The following is a 21,814-nucleotide window of genomic DNA, read 5'->3' as shown; positions in this document are numbered from 1 at the left end:
TTCTGTTCTCACTTTTTTATTACTGCCTAGCATTTCTCCAGATTTAGTGTTACTAATTACTTCACATTAATCATGATGTTCTACATATTGACTGACAGTCACATTCCCAATACAAAATATTCTAAATGTAACATTAAAATATCAGATTATACCATTTCTATTATCTACATGCAACCTGTAGATGATAAATTTTAATCTTGCAATCCTGATGATAAATTTTTTTTAAGATTTTATTAGTCAGAGAGAGCACAAGCAGGGGAGGTGGGAGAGGGAGAAGCAGACTACCCCCTCCAGCCCCCCACTGAGCAGGGAGCCCAATGTGGGGCTGGATCCCAGGACCCTGGGATCCTGACCTGAGCTGAAGGCAGATACTAAACCAATGCAGCCACCAGGTGCCCTGATGATAAATATTTAATGTTAAACATTAAAGGGATAATTTGGAACTTCTGGGGAAAATATAGAGTTTTTTGTAAATAATGACTATTTTCTGATTTAATCAAGTTGAACATTAGACACATGTGAAACAACCAATGCATACAAATGAAGGACCTCAACACTACATTAATTTTAAGAATAGATAGAATTAAAAGGTCAGGACAATTTCTCAATTGTATACTGAATGTTGTTTACTTTAACAAACTATCCCATGATAAGTCAAACCAGGGACACTTTTAGACAGTACATAAAAGATAGATGTTGCCAAATATAATTTATGATTCTATGCCACTAAAAAAATAGAATAAAAACAGTATTTTCCAATTATAAAAGTTACAATTGTTACTTCATGAAAAAAAATGTTGAAATAAGCATCAGTTAAATAATAGATATTATTTTGTAGAACAAAGCTCCTTTGAACCGACAGTTCAAGATACTCCAATTTCAGGATTTTGTTAAAAGTGCAGTCAAATGAAAGTATTATTCCTCTCAGAAATTAAACTTTATGTTACAAAAATGGTCTATTGCTGTTCTCAAAATCACCAGGTGATTATAGGATGAGAAATTTCCATTAGCAATCGAATGTAGCAATTGAATAAAATGGTCCAAAAGAATAACAAAGAAGATACTTTATCATAAGCATAATCTACTGAAGAAGCAGCTGTCTCTAAGGTATAAAAAAAGGTTCATCAGTGAAAAACATTAACTGTTGTATTAATGATAGAGGGTTTAAGCACACACAATATGAAGAGCTAGCAGGAACGAGAGTATAAGTGTAAAAGGGCAAACGTACCTCCTAGCAAGCCCTAAAATGGTCCCCTACTTACATGAAACAGGTGTTCATTTACTACATGAAAAAAAAAATTTTTTTTTTGACATTCACCACTCTTTGGACAAATTACCACATATTATGAATTTTCAAACACAGGATAAATAACTTTTTTATTCTTGTTTTTATTTTTGTTTGTTTGCTTTTTAACAGCACCTCTCAGCAACTACATGTAGTTAGGAAAGGAAACTCCCAAACTTTGACTACCTGGCACCACATACCCTTGAGCAAAATCATACAAAGTCCAGGGTTAAGAAGTCTCAGTCTCAGTGCTAAATTTGGGGTATGCTGATCAAATGTATGTGACCTCAGTGTACTTCAAACCACAGACTTACTATGGTCACCAGACCAAATACCCATTTTTTCATAGCAGTTGCCATCTTGGCCATCTCCCATTATTCTCCAAGGCAACAGAATGAAGTCCTAAAATATTGTCCTGATATTCAAAGCCCTGGATGGCCAGGCCTCTGAACCAACTGATTCCAACTTTACCACTCCATACTCTCCTTCACAGAGGAAGGCTCGCTTACTTGTCACATCCTTCCTAGTTCCTACATCATTACAATGAAATTCTAATGAGAAATATATAAAGGCCTCAGCAGAGACGGAATATGGAAACCACCTATCGTGTTGACATCACTGCTTAACCCAACAAGTTTCTGCAAAAGCCATAAACAACTAAAAAATTCTTTGTTGCCCCATCAGGCTGATCAAGGACAGATTGTTCATAAAGATGACTCTGCAAGCTGCCAACTGATCAGTTTATCAAAAAAAAATGTATAAGCAAGTTCCACTGTCTATTCTCTGCAATGTTTTCTCCTTCACTATTGGAAGACAATTTCTTGGCTACAGAATTCTAGGTTAGTTTTTTTTTTTTAACTCTTAACACTTTAAATATTCCACTATCTTCCTGACTACATGATTTCTGAGACGTTGGATATAATTCTTGGATATAAATCTCAACTCCTCTATAGGCAAGGTATTTTCCCCCCTCTGGCTTCTTTCACAATTCTTTCTCTATATTTGATGTTCTGTAATTTAAATATAGTATTCCTAGCTATAAAGCTTTTTTTTTTTTTTTTTTTACATTCATCCTGCCTGGTATTGCCTGATCTTCCTGGATCTGTGGTTTGATGCCTGACATTAATTTTAGGAAATTTTCATCTACTACAACATCAAAGGAATTGTTATTTAAATGAGGGGTTCTTCAGAAATACAACTGTGAACAAATATCATTCTGTGAACAATTTAAAAACACTAGGGAAACTACTTTCTGGGATGCTATAGCTTTAGTGTACATCAGAATCACATGGAGGATTTAATAAAACACAGATTGCTAGGTCCCACCCTCAACAGTTTCTTAATCGAAAGGTTTTGCGTGCAGTCCTACCCTTCTACCCTCCACAGAACCACTGCTCCAAGTTGTGAGGATGGTCCAATTTTACCAATCTAAGCAGAATCTAAGCAGAATAAGTGTCAATTTTGACAGATAAAAATCTGGGGAAATGAGTATGACTTTTTTTCAGCCCAAGTTAACCCAAGAGAAATCTTTCACAGAGATTCTCCTCATGGACCTCCACTCTTACTAAGCCCACCAACCTGTACTCAGGTACATGTTCAATGCGGAAAGTGCCTCGTTCTACCTCAATCATTCAATCCAACTCTTGAAATTTGTACAAAAGGTACAAAGGGGTAAGCTAATATATATCCAATTGTCTGGAATAGGATAGAAAAATATATAAAACCTGAATGTGTCTCCATATTCCTTCATTTATATACACAAACAATTTTTGATATCTGTTTTCTTCTAGGCACTGTTCTTAGCTCTGAGAACACACCAGTGAACAACAAAACAGACAAGACTATTCCTGTTAAAAAGCTCACATTCTATTGGAAGAAACAGACTCTCCATTTTATATATATAATTTTGGGAAAAATGTTATTGAAAAGAACAGAGCAATAAAGAGAAAGATGAAAGGACAAGCTATTTTAGAGGGTACTGGGAAATGTTGTCAGATAAGGTGATATTTGAGCAGACACCTGAATAAAGTGAGAAACAGCATCACGAAGATTAATAGGAAAATAATAGTCCAAGCAGAAGATAGCAGAGAAAAATGCAAAAACTTTGTAAAAGCATAAAACTCAGTGTTTTTTTGTTTTTTTTTTTAAAGATTTTATTTATTTTTCAGAGACAGAGGGAGAGAGCGCGAGCGAGCACAGGCAGACAGAGAGGCAGGCAGAGGCAGAGGGAGAAGCAGGCTCCCCGCCGAGCAAGGAGCCCGATGTGGGACTCGATCCCAGGACCCCGGGATCATGACCCGAGCCGAAGGCAGCTGCTTAACCAACTGAGCCACCCAGGCGTCCCCAGTGTTTTTTTTTTAAAGTAAAGAGGCCAGTGCCTGTAATGTATTATATTTAAAAATGCAGCAAACTCTTTGAAATTAACTTGGACGGACCATTTTGTTGATAAAAACGGAAACATAATAATTTTACAACAAATGAATATACTAATTTCTAATATATGTACATTATTTTATACTATTTTGGTTAAATTGTCACTCCTCAGTAATCTAATAATTTGCAGTTTTTAAAATATTTTTGAAAGGGCCAAATACAGTTTTATAAAATATGAATCTTATTCAATTGCAGATTCAAGTCAAATTATTTTGACATTATCAGTACATCAATTAGAAGGTACTAAAATATTCTATGTTTACTGCTGCCTAATACCAATATATCAATATAACTGTTTCAATCTTGATGTCACTATGTTTGTTGAAGGAATGCCTTTAAGTTAAAACAACCGTAATTCAAAGTCTCATTTTAAAATCACACTCTTAAATCTTCTTCTTATTTCTAAAATTTAGATTAAACTCTGAGGGTTCAGTATAAAAAATAAATATAATAAATTAAACACAACCACTTCTGAACAGAAGAGGTATGTATGTACTTGGAAGAGGGGGCCCGAATTGAAGCCACAGAAACAACCAGCATGCACAGTGCCATCCATCTCACTACAATCAGTGGTTATGACAGAGGGAAAAAATGCACTAGACTAGCAAACTGGAATTTAAAAAAAAAAACAAAAATTGAAGGCTTGTAGGATGAAAATTTATAGAGCCTCATTTCACAAGGACAGAACCAGGAGTGGCCACCTGAACACTGAAGGTCTCTTTAATGAACACCCACTTGCCTCAGTATTTGGACCTAATATGACCAACCTCCCCCCAAATTCATGAAGCATTACTGCACTTAGTGATTTCCAACATGACTGTCACAATGACATGTAAGATGTTTTTTAGTTAAATTTCACTTGATATCAACTAAGTACACACAAGATTCGAGCATGTCACCTAAAATTTAATACTTTATAGAGCTGAAAATATCAGCAATGATATTAAGACTGTCTTTTGGAGAGCATCTCTTCATAAATTTTATCACTTATTCTTCAAAATACATTAAAGAAGCAACTTTTATTATTTCCATGTTACATGTAAGGTAACTGATCTCGAAGATGTTAAGAGATCCTTTTTGCAGAAAAGAGTCAGGTCTAGAATCCATGGATTCTGGGTCTAATTCTACATTGTCACATGAAAATTAGCAATAATTTATTTAAAGAAAAAAATTCTCACCATGGTGACAGTTTTTCCATATAATATGTCGGGCATTCTCATAATTTGTGTTCATCCAACTAAGCAGAATCCTTTCAGGATTAGAATATATGTTGCTGGATAAAAAACAAGGATTGACTTTTGGTGAATTCTGCACATGTATGGGGGGCAGGTTGTTGCTGCAATGTGGTACAACCCGGGACAGTACCAGAACCTGAAATTGAGAAAAAGAGGGAACCTTCATTAGACTTGAATGGTAAAATTACAAAATCAATATTGGAAGAGTAAAAAAAGGAAGACATCAGTATTTTCTGGTCAAATGCATCCATACAAGAGTAAAAGAAACCAGAAGACCCCCCACAATAAAGATGAAAGTCAGAGTATAGGCAATAACAATTCACCTATCCAAATCTCAGCTATGTTTGAAATCCTCATGGACATAGGCCAGCAAGCACATAATGCATATGTACATATTGTGAGATACAATCTGTGATGTCTCAAAGTCTGCAAACAAACTTTCTCCTACTTAATTTAGGTACCATTTAGAGAAGAAAGAGGCCCATAGAGAATCCTGTGGTAACCACGGCACTGGATATGGAAGCAATAGGACTGTTTTAAACATAAACTGAATTCTAGTTAAGAGGTAAGAAGGTCTATATCTATTCCTTAATTCAATTATCATGTACTGAGTGCATGATACAAAACTAGTTACTGTGCTTGGAAATAGTGGTATGATAGCGAAACGATGCAATCCTTAGCTAAAGTATATTTAGAAAGATATTTAATCCGAAATGGTTGAATTTCAACCATTTAAATATTTAAATATTTTAAAAGGTAAAGTGTAAAAGGCAGAACAACAATTTAAAACATGCTACCAAAGTTCATTGCTTTTCCAAAGTTTCCAAGAACAAGGTTATACCATACCTGTTTGTCAGTGTTTCTGTTTAAAATTCAAGCTGTTATTCTACCAAGAAATAGCTCTTATATTTTTGGACGGTGTTTAAAGAATATATTAAAAGTAATGACTGGTCTCATAATGAATAAATGGAACAGCAATGAAAAAAATGTCATGTCCTTCCCCAACAAAAACATGAATAAGATGTAGATCATAACATGAGGTGAAATTTTAATTTTACTAAACAGTTGCAATTTCACAGAATGTTCTAAACTATGTGTAAGTTATTCTAGTAAATCTTAACTCAAAATGTATGCCAAAAAGGCACAATTAATTTAAGTAGGAATTAGAAAAAGTCAAATCAGATTTAACTTTTAGAAGGTTACCTTTCCTTTGATAAGATTAAGTAGAATATAACAAATAGTGCTCAAACATACCATAAAAGTTTATCACCCTAACAAAATTTCTTGCAGTCATTTAAGTCTAAATATTATCAAGATTATAAATTTGTTGTCAATAGAATATAATTTAAGTTCATAAAGTAAGAATTTTTAAAAGGAAAATAGAGGAAGAAAATATAAAAAGAAGCATTCAAGCTTGTTTATCAACAAGCCCTATCAAAGAGGACCACCTACAAGTGATCTGGGGGTGAAGACAGAAACATCAGTTAAGACAGGAGGTAGAAGGCACATGGGTGGCTTAGTTGGTTAAGCAGTTGCCTTCCACTTGGGTCATGATCCTGGGGTCCTGGGGTCAAGTCCCACATTGGGCTCCCTGCTCAGCAGGGGGTTTGCATCTCCCTTTGACCTTCCTCCTGCTCATGATCTCTCACTCGCTTGCTCTCGCGCTCACTCACTCTCTCTCAAAATAAATAAATTTTCAAAATCAAAAAAAAAACAAACAAACAAAAACAAGAGGTAGAGAGAAAGCTCCAAGAAGAGGCTCAATCTATAGGGGAGTTTCCTGGTGATGGAAGGCACAGCAGCAATCTGACCTCACCTCTAAGGTACAGCACACAGCATACCAGGGTGTCACTATAGGGGTTCCAGGAAACCCAAGATGCACCTGCTACTGATTTAAATAAAGATAAAGCCCTGCAAGCCCAGAGACCTCTTTCCCTTGCCTTCTCACTCCTACTACCTATAGGGGCTCCTGGCTCCTTATTCATCTCTTATCAGATCTCCTTCCTTCTCAGCCTATACACTAGCATTTTTCAGAAGACCCATCATCACTACTTCAAAGAGCAAAGGAATGACATCCTAGATGAGAATTCTGCAGTGTCTGTCCTACAACGTGACCATCTATACTCACTTTTCCTCCTTCTCTACAGCCACAGTGGGTAAGCTATCCCTTCTCTTGTACTAGATACCAAAATTACACATCATCTTTGGGACAGTCCTCCATCATTTGCCTTTTTTAGCTTTTGGATCTTTAACCTCTTCCTTCTTAACAATATCAAAACATGATCACTTATACTCAGCTTTTAGAGAGCTCTCCCAAACTTGGATTCCCCAATTGTTTTACCTGTTCTCTCCACCAGTGTAACCCATGAAAGAGTTTTCTAACCCATTGTCCCCACTTTCATTCCTTTTGCTCATCAAACCAAAGCCCACCTAATAACCTTCCACCAATTCATCATACCCTCATACCCTGAAAGTGCCTTTGGCATCTTTGTTGTCTAATACAATAGGGAATTTTTAATCATTACTTTATACCACCTCCCAATTTCATCTGATAATACATCCTCCCTCAGAGGATTTCCTCCCTCCTTGTTCATGGTACCATACAGTGTTACTGCTATCTTTTTGCCTATTTTGAGCTCATTTGCAGGATTCTCTTCCCTTACCTATTTAAGTGCTAGGTTTCTACGACACTAGGTTTCTAACCTATGCCATCTTTTCTTTCTTTTTTTAAAAAATATTTTATTTATTTATTTGACACAGAGAGAGACAGTGAGAGAGGGAACACAAGCAAGGGGAGTGGGAGAGGGAGAACCAGACTTCCCACTGAGCAGGGAGCCCCATGTGGGGCTCGATCCCAGGAACCTGGGATCATGACTTGAGCCGAAGGAAGACGCTTAACGACTGAGCCATCCAGGTGCCCTGATGCAATCTTTTCTTTTAAGTTTTTAGGTGTGTTTCTCCCAATTTTATCTCCCAGAGACCACGAAATATGCATGAAGAAACCACAAAAACCACCAATTGTTGTAATTAAAAAATAAAGATTCAACATAATATTTAGAACGTTATGTTAGTAGTAGTAATGACAATAATTATAGCTTCATATCAGTAAGATGAATGATAGTTACTGTCTTTATCAAGTTATCTACATTTACCTAGACGATGAATGTATTGAATTCTACATCACTTTATATATTCAGTAATTTCTTATTCTGTATTTCCACTAATTGAGAAAAGCTTACCTCATATTTACAGGTTAACAGAATAAATGTTCAGTTTGATTGTTATGGATAATCAGGCCCAACACAAAGCCAGAAATTATAGAGATTTTTATTAAAATCTACTTCATCTACTTTCAAATACTAACCAAATACTAAGCTGCTTGATGAGCCAATCACACTCAAAAGTCAAAAGTAAAAACACTCAACTTGGGAAATAGCATTAAAGATAATAGTACTCTACTCTTCAGTGGCATTCGTCTTTGGGAAAAGTTTCTTTGGCTTCCATTGCGAGGAGCTCAAAAACTTATACAGTGTCTTTGTGCAAATTAAAGAATGTGGTACACTCTCTGAGAAACTATTAACCTGATGGTACCCTTATTAAAGTAAAAGCCCCCCTGCAACTAATTTGTTGAGACACAGCTTCCAATAGTGTCTATAGTCTTAGCGAGCAGCACGTAGGCTGGATTTCAGCTTCCAATCATCAACTCAGCTGTGTAGAAACTACATGATCATATTCAGTTTTTCTGTCCATTCAACAACTCAAAACATTTTTTCCCCAAAAAATCTTGGGAAAAAGCCAAACTTTTGATGCTTTAGTGTTTTGTGCCACATTAAAAATCATGATATTCAAATCCTGTAGGTATATGTCCAAGACGGAAAACGTTACCTGATGAATATTTGAGCTAGCCACTTAAAATAAAAATGATAAATATGGAAAAACATTAGTGCTAGAAACACACTATTTTAAATCTCACTCCTGTTGAAAAAATGCACGTGAGACTGACCTTCTCTTCATAACCAGCGCATCTCAAAATTGGAAATAAAGATCCTGAACTTACAGAGATCACAACGCAATTAGGCAACTCAGTAGCCTTATTTTGACAGTATTTACATTTTTTTTTCTATTTAACAATGAATTCACAATAGAAGCCTATTTTTAATCATCTACATTTCCCTATGAATAAGGGTTCACCCTTTCTTGTGACCAATGACCAATTGTCTATCAATATCTACCACCAACTGATTTTCTCCAGGCTACATTACAAATTAATCTTTAAATAATGACAAAGAATTATTCCTCTAAGAGCATGGGCTTTCATTGATAAAGAGAATAAAACGTCATCATATATTTCTTTCCTTCACACAGACTTATCACACATATGCAAATGTGTTCATACATTCCTTTAGATCCAACCAAAGCATGCAATATTTGCTAACACTTGTGGGAATAACTGTATGCACATTGCATTCCACTGCCATGGGGACATCCTGCAAAGCCATTTAATAAAACAATTTCACCAAGTTTACCTTCTTTCCAATCATGTTTTATTGAAGCTCATTTTATATATTCCTTACAGGGGCACTTCGGGGACATAGTCGGTCAAGCATCCGACTCTTGCTTTCGCCTCAGATTGTGATCTCAGGGTTGTGAAATCAAGCCATGTGTTGGGCCCCACAGTCAGTGCAGTTTTCCCTCTCCCTCTGCCCCTCCATCCCACTCTCTCTCCCTAAAATAAATAAATATATCTTTAAAAACAAATTAAATAAATAAGTATTCCTCACAAATATGAAACCTTGTACTATCTTTACTTGTCTTCTACAGAGGCATGAAATTCTAAAGTAATGCCCTCAGTAGAACTGGTGTCTTGCCTACTTTTAGCAGCAAATATTCCACAATTTTATAACAGAGAGATTTTGAATTGGTTTGAGGAAAAATGTATTTAATTAACCAGAAAGATCACTGCTCTTCATTTAAAAATATCAAAATATTTGACACAATCATGCCACTATTTAAAAAAAAAAAAACAACAACCTTATAACAGACAGTACACTGGGAACAAATGATCAACAGTTTACCTAAACTTATTATTCAGATATTTATTATTGATCATCTTTCTCTTGCCTAGATTCTTCAGTAAAAATATCACATTTACCTCTTTCATTACATACAGATTCATGTTTTATATGCACATGAAAGCCCTCTTTATATTTACATTTAAAACAGCATTCTGAATTTGGGTGTTTCTGTTACTGTTTTTCATCTCTTTTGTGCTTCAATGACCCGTTTTTTTGGTCATCAATATATTTTTGTGAATTGGGAATATAATGCAAGAAAACAGCAACAATTAAATATGAAATTTAACAGGCAAAAATACCCAAATGACACAAAATCAAATTGGGTGAGACAAGTTGTACCCTTTATCCAAACTATTAGCCAAGAAGAACTGACAAAGGCAGTCCTGAGGGCACACATGAGCTCTAGGAAGGAGAAAAAGAAAACCTAAAGGGATTTGTGTGAAAATCACCATTTTCTTTCCAACCTATGAAACTCATCTCAACATTGCTTGCTTTCACAAGAGAAATTGCCAATATGGTTCTGACTTAATAGAGCTCCTAGAGCCACCCATGCTTTAGACACAATACATGGAGAAATACAGCTCTGCAGATGACCTAACTGGGTCATCTTATCTATTCCTATGACTTTATCATGCAATCAGTGAAGAATCCCACACGTGTTGCCACCCAGATCTCTTTCCTGACTGAAGGGTATATCCCCCTGATAATGACACTGGGCACCATTATACACCACAACCAAAATTAATTTATTATGCCTTCTTACTCTATCTCACCCTCCACCCCCAACAAAATCCTATTATTATCGCTTGTCTTGTTATTTCAGGGACTAGGATCAAATTCCATTCAGTCACCCCAGCAGGACCCACTGTCATCTTTTACCTCTTTATCTCCTTCACCCACTGAGATCTAGTTATTCACCAAGTCGTCCTGAATTCTATTCCTAATATTTAGGAAAGCAGTCCCTTTCTCATCTTTCCCACTACCACCAGTATTCCTAGCACCAGGCACTACCTTTCCAAACAGATGCCACATCGTACCAGAGTGATTTCTCTAGGATGCAAAGCTGATATATCAGCCTCATGTTTAAAATCCTTCAGGAGCTAAAGTCCATAAAATCCAGATTCCTTGGTTTGGCTTATGAAGTCAACCATGCTCTAATTTATGACTAGGATCACAGTCCACACCTCCTACCCCCAGTCATAGTGTGCTTCTTCCTTAGAACATACCATGTTGTATCTAATCTCAGGCATTTCCACATTGAATTCCCTTTGTCTTGACAAATGTTATTGTCTTGATCCCCAATAAAACTCACCTACCACCTCTTTCTCACAAATTATACTCTTTCTTTCCCTCTCTAACCTATGCTCCACTGCTTTACCTTGCCTGGGAAACTCCTACTTATTTCTCAGGGTCAGGCTGAATTGATTTTCTTCCTAGAAACCTTCTCCAGTGCACAGAAAAAGTAGGCTCCTCTCTATGTGCATTTACCACTAGTTTTTTGGGCTTACCTTAACATAGAATTGGTTATAAGTCTTGTAATTAGATATGAGTAATTACTTATATACTCCAGGACACAAAATCCTGGAAGAGAAAGACTATATCAAGTTTAATCTTAAACCCCAGAGCTTACTACCGTGTCTATACCATAATAGTTGTTAAGTAAATTTACTCAGCCAGTATTTGTTGAGCATATATGATGTAGCTGACACACTATCAGATTCTGAGTTTACAAGTAATACTTGATTTTTAAATTCATAGACTTCTAGGATAGGAAGGAGAGATTAGATGACATAAACATATCCATCAATGCATGCATCAATGAAGAAATGAACGAGTGAGTGAATAAAGCCCACAAACCGAAATTAGGACTACTTTGTCCATTAAGTAGGGTACTTGCTGCCCTTTTGTTTTAGAGTTGCTCTTCTCTATCAGTGGGCAAATCATAGATGATACAGCTTGGAGTTAAGAAACAAAGTAGAAAATGTCTTTTCCCAAATCCAAGTTTGACTGAGAGTCATTAATACCCTCATACATTCTTCAGGGAATTACTCAAGAAAAAGCAGGTTTTCTACCCCCTAGACATCTGGCAAAAAAAAAAAAAAAAAAAAAAAAGCAGGGCAGGATGATGGAAGAAGAGGAGGAAAGAAGGAGTAAGTAGGAATTAAGCAGTAGAAAGAACTCTCTAGAGGGTAGGATGGTTAGCTGGCTGCAGTGGAGGACACAGGCTACCAGACAGCAGGAAGGGGTCCTTGGGCTTCTGGGCCCCAGCAGAGATCAAGGAAGAGATAAGCTTTATCTACATTGGGTGGTTTTATGTATCAGGTGATCTGGGGAGACAGTATGCATGCCTGAGGAACTTTGTTTCTTCATGTCTACACTGGAGATTACTGCTTGTGAAGATTAAATAAGCTCACATTTAAAAAGCCTTTACTGGCAAAGAGTCTGACATAAACTATACACTGTGTAATCACCAATTTTGTCCTTTCTTTTCAGTGACTAATTGTTACTTTTCTTTAACTTCTCCCTCATTTTAACTCTGTTGTCCCACAGCTCACTCTACCTGTGTTTTCAATGTGTGAAAACAGAGCAAAAGCCTCCACTGGTCTTACTGGGGAGGATCTGTACTGCCACATTTAGAACCCTAGGGAATAATGCTCAGTACTGAAACCAGCACTTGTTTGTGCAAAAAAGGGACAGGATGTGAAGGCATAATTTTATGATGTGTTAATCTACCCACATACGCAATTTGGCATGGAGTAAGCTGGAGAGTTTCATCAAAACTTGGTCTCGCCTACTGGTATATGATTCCTAGTGAATATCTCTTCAGAATGACATGGAGAGCAAGGGTTTAGTATGTGGTACAGGTAGAAACCATAATTTTCACTATCACCCATTCCTTAATCCTTCCTTTTAGTACCAGAATACAACTGGTAGCTACTTATTTTAGGCACTACATTTCTCAACATACCCTGCAGTGAGGTACAACCATAGGACTAAACTCTGCCCAAAGGAAATGATGCATTTTTTAGGTGACATCCTTAAACAGATTTTACTTTTCCTCCACTACTCCTTCCTTGTTCTGAGAGACTAACACAGAGACAAAAGGCCAGGACTGAGGGTGGAAGACATACTCTGCCGTCTCCTAACCACTTACTTCTCAACAGTTCCATGAGAAAGATAAAAACTCTATCTTATCTTGAGCCATTGTATTTTTTTAATTCTTTAATCAGCAGCACCATCTACACCTTAACTAATACACGATTCAGCTAAATCAACCGAAACAACCAGCAATGAACAAGAGTGGAAATGTTACCTTGTATATCTGAAGGAATACATCTGTCCATGCCCTTTTACTCCAGGCTTCAAACTGAGTCATGTCTATAACAACAGAGGGCTTTTCCTTAGGTATACAGGAACACACAGGCAAGGTAGTAGCGAAAGAATTTAATAAAAATTAAAAAAAGAATTTAATAAATAAAATATTACAACATTAACTAAAATGCAAGGCAAATATAAATTCCAAGTTTTAACTACTTAGCTTATACGTGTTTTTTTTATTTTTACAAACTTCTGCATACATTCATCAAGATCTCTAATTCCCCATGTGCAAGTAATAGAAACTATCAACAGAAGTAACTTCCTAGAATACATAGCCCCTTAATGAGGTCAAAGATTTATCCATTCAATGACCCTACCAGCTTATTCTGTGGCAGAAGTAGCAGAATAAGATGCAAAGTTATTCTGAACTCTGAGTCCGAAAAAGAAACACATTTTTTGTTTAAGCCACTGGAACTCAGTAGAGTATCAAAAAACAGGCCCCAGTGGGCCCCTGGGTAGCTCAGTTGGTTGAGCTTCAAGAGTCATGCCCCTGGAGTGGTGGGGTCAAGGCCCATGTCAGGCTCCACACTCAGCAGGGAGTCTATTTGAGATTCTCTCCCTCCCTCTGCCCCTCCCCCAACTCTAGCACGCACTCCCTCCCCCCCTCTCAAATACATAAATCTTAAAAAAAAAAAAAAAAAGACAAGCCCATGGTTCTCCTGTTTACATCATGTGGTGAGTATAGTAACAGAGCCATGACTAAAGTAGAGCTGCCTCAAAGCCTGAAAGTTTCTATAAGCAATTCACCTTCTCAAAATGCTTCCATAAAATGAACTGTATACTTTGAAAAAAACTATACAAATCTTGCTAATTTCTGCCTATTCTCCCCTTTAACTAAAGAAGGGATGTGGCAAGTGGTGGGAAAATTAAACCAATATTTTTGTTGGAAGATACATAGTCTAAAAATTGACTTTAAGAAAACATTTACATAAGCACACACAATCCTTCATTTCTAGACCCCATAAAAGAAGAAATTACCTATTTATTTGAGAAGGCCATGTAATAATTTCTGTATAGCATAGGGGCCAAGGGTAGGCTGCCCCAAGATACATCACTTTGGCACAAAGGGAGTTGGTTGCAGGGGTTTGGGACGGGTCCCCCCAAAACACATCACTTTGGCATGTGGCCTATTTTCAGCTGAAGGCAACTGAGACCCTCTGGGCTTAAGAGAAACTTTTGCTCCTCCCTTAACTCAGAAAAGAATCTAAAATAGTGGGGTGCAGGGAGAAAGGGTCTTTCCCAGAATAAACTTTATTAGCAGAGATAACATTTTATCTGACCCATCTGTATAGCAGGACAAACATCGAATTACCAAACACCTGCTCTTCGTAGTACCCTGAGAGGTACAATCCTTCCCTTTGAAGTCCCAGACTCGTCCTATCCCTTCTCCTTAGTTCAGAATGACATAAATACCTCATTTTGCCTGTCTTTGGAATTTCCAGGTCTGTGTTAATTCCCCTTACATAAACTATTAAATTTGATTTTCTCCTGTTAATCAGTCTCATGTCAATTTGATTCTTAGTCTAGCTGGAAGGACCTTGAAGAGGACAGGATATTCTTGCTCCCTGACAAAAGGAACTCCACAAAGATTTTTAGACAGATATAAAAATGTGTGTGTGTGACCGTGTGTGTGTGTGTGTGTGTGTATAAAAATATCTACATATATGTGTATATATACATTTAAATATTTATACACACAAACATGTAAGTAAGCTGTCCAGAGAGGCATAATCCATAGGACATTTCATAAATAAAATACCAAGATTTTGTAATAAAATTTTCTAACAAATACCAAAGATCAGTCAATTCAATAACTGTGCAGATTATTCCCTAGAAATTGTATTTCCTTACTGTAATTTCAATCCACTTTTCATAATCTTCTGGTTCAAGCAGAAATTCTGGCAGTACATGAGAAATACATGCTCCTTGAGCACTAAAATCAAAAGAGAAAAATCCAAATTATTATAGTATAATACTCCCAGTTTGTATATCACCTGCATTTGAACTTCAGTTATTTCAATATCATAGTTTATATATGTATTGAATTTTATTTTTTAAATTTAAAATTTATAAAATTAGCTTTAACACTTCTCTTAACAATGAAGTGTGTATATGATGTTTCCTTTAGAGAATTAATAATGAGAAAGAACTTACTAAATGCCTACGATCAGCCACATTTATCCTTATATGATAACAGAATATAGAGTTACATGACTTTGCTAACCATTTTATTGTTGTATAACATTAAAAAATTGAAAACTATCTGGAAAAACTTTGAATACAATAAACCATCTAACAGATCATTAGTCACCCAATGCTCAGTGAATGCCTATCACAACACACAGCTGAATATGGAAAACCACAAATATAACATAATCCATCACCTATTTTTCCAAGAATATCTAAAAATTCTGGCCTCTGTGATAATATAAACTTGTAATAGTATATCTGATGCAGCACATATTTGTTATTTTATACATTTAAGAGCATATATATTCATATGTATATAATCTATCACATTCAAGATTATATTTTTTGTTGTCATATTTCTTGAACTATTTTTTAAAGATATATTTCTGAGAGAGAGAGTGAGTGGGGGATAAGAGGCAAGAGAGGCTCTACACTCAGGAGGCTCCATGCTGAGTGTAGAGCCTGATGCAGGACTCTGATCTCACAACCCTGAGATCATGACCTGAGTCGAAATCAAGAATCAGTTGCTCAACTGACTAAGTCATTCAGGTACTCCTTGAAATGTTTTTATTCAAAGTCTTCATATGCACATCTATCACCACCAGAACTACCTTCATACAGTTTTACAGTTTTGGCAGGAGTGTTTCCTAGCGGAGATTTAAACATTTAGGTTGAACTCATTCAGCGAGCACAGAATGCCACTCACCATAAGTAAGCATTTATCAGAGAATATCATATCTAGTCCTCAACTCTCTACATATTTTGCAATCCTATCACTACTGAAATGGGAGAAAAAGAAAAGGCAGAAAGGAGCCTCAACATGATTCTGAAAGTTCAAACCTTGAAGGTAGCATAATGAATGAGAAAAAAGATATAAGGAAGGGAACCCTTGTGGGGGTAGAAGCAGAGAGCAGAGTTCTAGAATTGTTAAGTTTCACTTGGCCATGGGCCAGTGGAAGCTGGTGTAAGAAATCATGCTGCACACATAAAGCTCCTTTGTTTGACAGTTAAATATCATCCCTTCTCTTTGATTTTCATGTATTTCCCATCTGGATCTACATCACTCCTATGAATCTTCACTAAACTGGAATTCTTATAGATTTAAATATTATCTATAATATTTTAATGGAACACTACTCCTTTACAGGAGTAGCTGAACCTAGAGCATTTGTAAGAACTCAAATGAGATGATGGTCCATTAAGTTGAAATCATAGAGGTAAAACAAAGACAGAAAGCTCAGAGAAATATATAGAAACTGGAATACTTCCTTGCATCCAAAGCAAATATGGGATTTCAGAAGGAAATAATAACTTCTATTAAATGGTACTGAAAACCTAAGAAAAATTATCAGGGAAGCATTAAACTGAAAGCTTCTTGAAGAAGGAGACCACATGGTATTCATTTGAATATTCCATAGTGTCCAGCAGAGAAGAGGCCTTCAGTAAAATGTTCAGAATGAAGAATGAATTTTTTGCATTATTAAAGACAACAGGAGACAACAGGCCCCAAATGGAGTCATTTATGCTAAGCTCCATGTCACCAAAGTGAGATTTAACTTGACAATGATTTTGTACCTCCCAGAAATGGAATCTTAAACCAGTTAATCTGGAATTGCCTGAACAGCATTAGTTAGGTAATCTGCCTGAGAGACCCCCTACCATCCCTCCTAGAGAAAGTAACTTTGCAATAATCAATCTGCTTCTGTTGCTGTAAGATTACAAAACTTTTCCCTCCTTACCTTCTAAGTTTTTTGCTAGCCCAATAATCAAATTGACATAAATCAAATTAAGAGGTGGGGGAAACAACAATGAGATATAGTTACATACTTTATGGGAGCCTCACAAAGTAATGAAGCTTGAGAGGTGGTCAGGCAGCTGAGGCTAAGGAGATGGGGGTAGGGGTTTGGGTCTTCAAAGGGGAGGAAGGCAATTCACAGGAATATGAGAAGAGCAAATCTTTGGTAAACAATCATTTGCCATGCCAGGTAGTTAAGTCTTTCTGATATAAAAAGTTCTCTCTGGCAATAGCACCCTTCCTGGTGTAAGACCCTGTGTAAATTCTTGTAGACAGTTAAGAGAGAGGTTAAAAACTTTTCCTGCGTCTGCTGAGTCTCAATTGCCTTCAGCTCAAAATAATCCCCATGCCAAAGTGGTACATTTTGGGATAGCATATACTGTTCCCCCTATTGCCCAAGTACAACTTCCTTGTTCTTGCTTCTTTCTGGATATAAAACCTCTTGCCTTGTACAGCTCATTGGAGCTTCTTTCTATCTGCTAGATTGGATACTGCCCAAGTCTCAAATTGCTGAATAAAACTGATATGAAAGTTAAAATTTACTCAGGTGAATTTTGTTCTTTCACAGCATTTTACAGACATTGTTATCAAGTGAGGGACAGCGGAATATTCCACCCCAAAATATACCTCTTTGGAACACCAATTATTTTGAGAAACTGCAGGACAGGAGCTCTAAAAACAGAGTAGATGTCATCCTTTTGTAAGGATATTTATCAAGGAAATTAACATTAGCAAAGGGGCCCCACCAGGAAGAACCCTACTTCCAGGAGGTAACTTTTTCTGCTGACAGATGTATATGTGTGACAGGGTTACCTTTGTGTAACAAATATTTCCTCTCACCTTTTCTGAATTACCTCCTCCCTGTCTTGACCCCTTCTCTCTCTAAAGCCCTAGAGCCCTATCATTTTCCTTAGCTTAGGATGGTATAGAATCCTCATCTTTTGACTGTCTTTTGAATCTTAAATCTTTGTGGGGCCACTGTACTTACATACATAATCAATTTTTTTCCTCCTGTCTTTTTATTATGGGGTGTAGGGGAGTAGGTCTCAGCTAAGAACCTAGAAGTGTAGAGGGGAAATTATTTTTCCTCTCCTACATGAGACTAGTTTTCTTCATTTTGAATTTATCCCAAGACCTAACTTCATCAGTCCCTAAGACAGTATTTACGATTCTCTTTTGTCAATAGATTTTATGTCTGCTCAGTAGTTTTACAGAGAGTTGAGTTTCCTAATTGATTTAATTACACTTTAACATGCTAGGTTTTCCATTTGTGTATTTTTTCCAAGTTTACACTAAGTAGAACAAAATAAAATTAGATGTAATGAGTTACTAAATCCTCAACTTGATCTGCAAAGATTTTTGAATTTCTCATTTATTGCACAAAATCAACATAATTTCACTTACATAAAATTCCTTATCCACTGGCATCGAATTCCAATGTGAGAGCTAATAACATTTATGATTACTTTGAATTTAATACATTTGTTTCCATGATGAAACATATGCATGAATCTGGGATTAATGACCCAAATTTAATAACCATATTGCCACATTCAAATATCCATGAATATTATCATAGCCAACATATCCTCATAGGCATGTATTTGCTGATAAAAGAGCAATAAATTTGAATGGCTTGGCATTAATTCCAAAATCATTCTTCCATACTTGCAAACTCATACCACAAAATTTCAAAACAGAAACCACCCATATTAATGTCAACACTACTTAGACCTATACCAACAAAAGTGCTACAAGAATAACATGACAATTCCAAGTAATCAAATATAATGATGCTATCAGAAAACTGTTTCATTTCTATAATGCACAAACAACAAAGATTTAAGTGTCTGAAACTTTTTCATCAGTTCACAGTTAATATTTCATTAGATATTAAAACACTGCTTTCTTTTGAAATAATAATTATAACTAAAGACTTCTGAAAGATATAAACACAACCAACTTTATAAAATAAAAATGGTATTAGAATGTTTGCCTTATTGAATTAAAGCATTTACTTTAATAAATCAATCATCAAGGATCAAGAGTAGATATGGTGGGCGCCTGGGTGGCTCAGGGGGTTAAAGCCTCTACCTTCGGCTCAGGTCATGATTCCAGAGTCCTGGGATCCTCTCTCTCTGCCTGCCTCTTTGCCTACTTATGATCTCTGTCTGTCAAATAAATAAATAAAATCTTAAAAAAAAAAAAGAGCAGATATGGTAAAATTAAAACAAAAGTTATGTGCTTTCTATTTTGAAATTATAAAAACCTTTTAAAAGTTCCTATTTTATCTAATAAAGACACACTTGATAAATATTGGTTTTCTGGTTATTTTATGTCAATAAAACTTTTCTTTCTAATAGAGCAACAGACTTTTAAGATATTCTATTTCAGTGATGATGATATCACAAAACGCAGTTTTCAGTACGTCACTAATGGCTATCATATTGAAGAAACTTAAGGAAACATTTTTAGCATATGGAAGCTTTAGATCAGTTTATTGCCTTTAAATTCATTATCATCATCATCATATACTGTGCATCATATAATACATACTTTATTATTTTTAACTCTATTATCAACTATGTCTGGGAATTATCATCATCAACGTTACAGATTTTGAAATTGAAACTTAACCATATTAACTTGAGCAAAGTCACAGGAATACAGAAAAGCTCCAATTTAAGCCTGCATCTACCTAATTCAAAAGCTATGTTCTTTTACCAAAATTCAGTGAATTCTTCCAGAATCATTCTTAAACTGCTACTTTAAAATATTTTCATTCTTAGATGCAATTCCCTTAAATAAGATACCATAATGGTCATGGATAAGTATGAAGGGTATAAAGTTTTTAATGATAAAGAAATGAAATCATAAATGGAATTAAATTTAAGTATAAAGGAAAGTTAAATGATTTCCTAAGTATATTTATTTATGTAAATGAAAATTTTATTTAAAAATCAATGGTATTGGGGCATCTGGGTGGCTTATTCGGTTAAGCCTCTGCCTTCAGCTCAGGTCATCATCCCAGGGTCCTAGGACCAAGCCCCATATCAGGCTCCCTGCTCAGCAGGGAGTCTGCTTATCCATCTCCCTCTGTCCCTCCCCCCACTCATGGTCTCTTTCTCCCAAATAAATAAATAAAATCTTTAAAAAAATCAATGGTATTAGAAAATAAGAGTTCTAATAGTTTCATATTATGTGATATCCTACATTACAGTTTCAATGCAAGATACATAGTGCTTTTGTTCTGCTGCTGTTTTAGTTTTATTTTTTTATATTTTTAAAGATTTTATTCATTTATTTGACAGAGATAGAGAGAGAGAGAGATCACAAGTAGGCAGAGAGGCAGGGAGATGGGGGGGAAGCAAGCTCACCACTGAGCAGAGAGCCTGATGTGAGGCTCGATCCCAGGACCCTGAGATCATCACCTGAGCTGAAGGCAGAGGATTAACCCACTAAGCCACCCAGGCGCCCTGTTTTAGTTTTAGAGTACAGAAATTATCAATCAAAAAGTTTATTTTTTCAGTGAAAGTTAATTACATCATAAAAATGATTATTGGTTATAAATAAGTGAAATTAGATCACAGGATTTTAGGCAGTGTGTTAACCTGCTCGGTCTGTCATAACAGAGTACCACAGGTTGGGTACGCAAATAGAGATTTATTCTCTCATATTTGTGGAGACAAGAAGTCCAAGAACAAAATGGTGGATAATCTGGTTGCTTGTGAGCTCTCATTTCTTGGCTTGCAGACAGCTTAGGGTCCCGTCTATATGATATCAAACAATACCTTTAAGAATATAATTATAATTAATGAACCATAATTACATTCTTAAAGGTCTTGTTTCCAAATACAGTTTCATTGGGGCTTAGGGCTTCAACATGTGAACTGGAGGGAGACCCAATTCATTCTGTAACAGGTAAAAATGACAAGAAACATTAAGCATATTATTTCAAATACAGGAATAAGAACTTTATTACAAACTATAATACCTGTTTTTAAAAGTTTTTAAAACATATGGCATTGTTATGGGCTGAACCATGTGCCCCAAAAAGTCATATGTTGAAGCCCTTATACTTGGTACTTTGGAATGTCACTCTATTTGGAGTCAAGGTCTTTAATGAGGCAATTACAATAAAATGAGGCCATTATGATGGGCCCTAAACAAAAAACTGGTATCCTTATATGAAGATGAAATTTGGATACACAGAGAGACACCAGGGGTGTGTACACTCAGAGGAAAGACCAGAAGAGGACACAGAGAGAAGATGGCCGTCTGTAAGCCAAGCAGAGAGGCCTCAGAAGAGAACATCTGCTAACACCTTGATCTTACACTTCCAACCTCCAGAACTGTAGGAAAATAAATTTGTTGTTTAAGCCTTCCAGTTTGTTAGGGTAGCCAGAGCAAACTGATATGGGCA

General features: G+C 36.1%; 1 protein-coding gene across 2 annotated transcripts in view; it reads right to left on the bottom strand.

Moving 5' to 3' along the window:
* The window catches only part of CFAP47 (cilia and flagella associated protein 47), a 521,025-nt gene that overhangs the window by 312,499 nt on the left and 186,712 nt on the right, over positions 1-21,814 (bottom strand). Inside the window, exons 31-33 of one of the 2 annotated variants that reach the window (XM_032330937.1) lie at positions 15,258-15,339; positions 13,342-13,428; positions 4,897-5,089 (exon numbers count right to left, since the gene is read on the bottom strand). In XM_032330937.1, the coding sequence (XP_032186828.1) occupies positions 4,897-5,089; positions 13,342-13,428; positions 15,258-15,339 (362 nt within the window). Of the gene's footprint in view, positions 1-4,896; positions 5,090-13,341; positions 13,429-15,257; positions 15,340-21,814 lie in introns of those variants that run through there. The other variant, XM_032330938.1, reaches the window with a different exon arrangement.

Source organism: Mustela erminea, chromosome X, assembly GCF_009829155.1.
Source record: "Mustela erminea isolate mMusErm1 chromosome X, mMusErm1.Pri, whole genome shotgun sequence".
NCBI lineage: Eukaryota > Metazoa > Chordata > Mammalia > Carnivora > Mustelidae > Mustela > Mustela erminea.
Note: the sequence above shows the minus strand (reverse complement) of the source record. Positions and strands in the feature narration are given on the sequence as shown.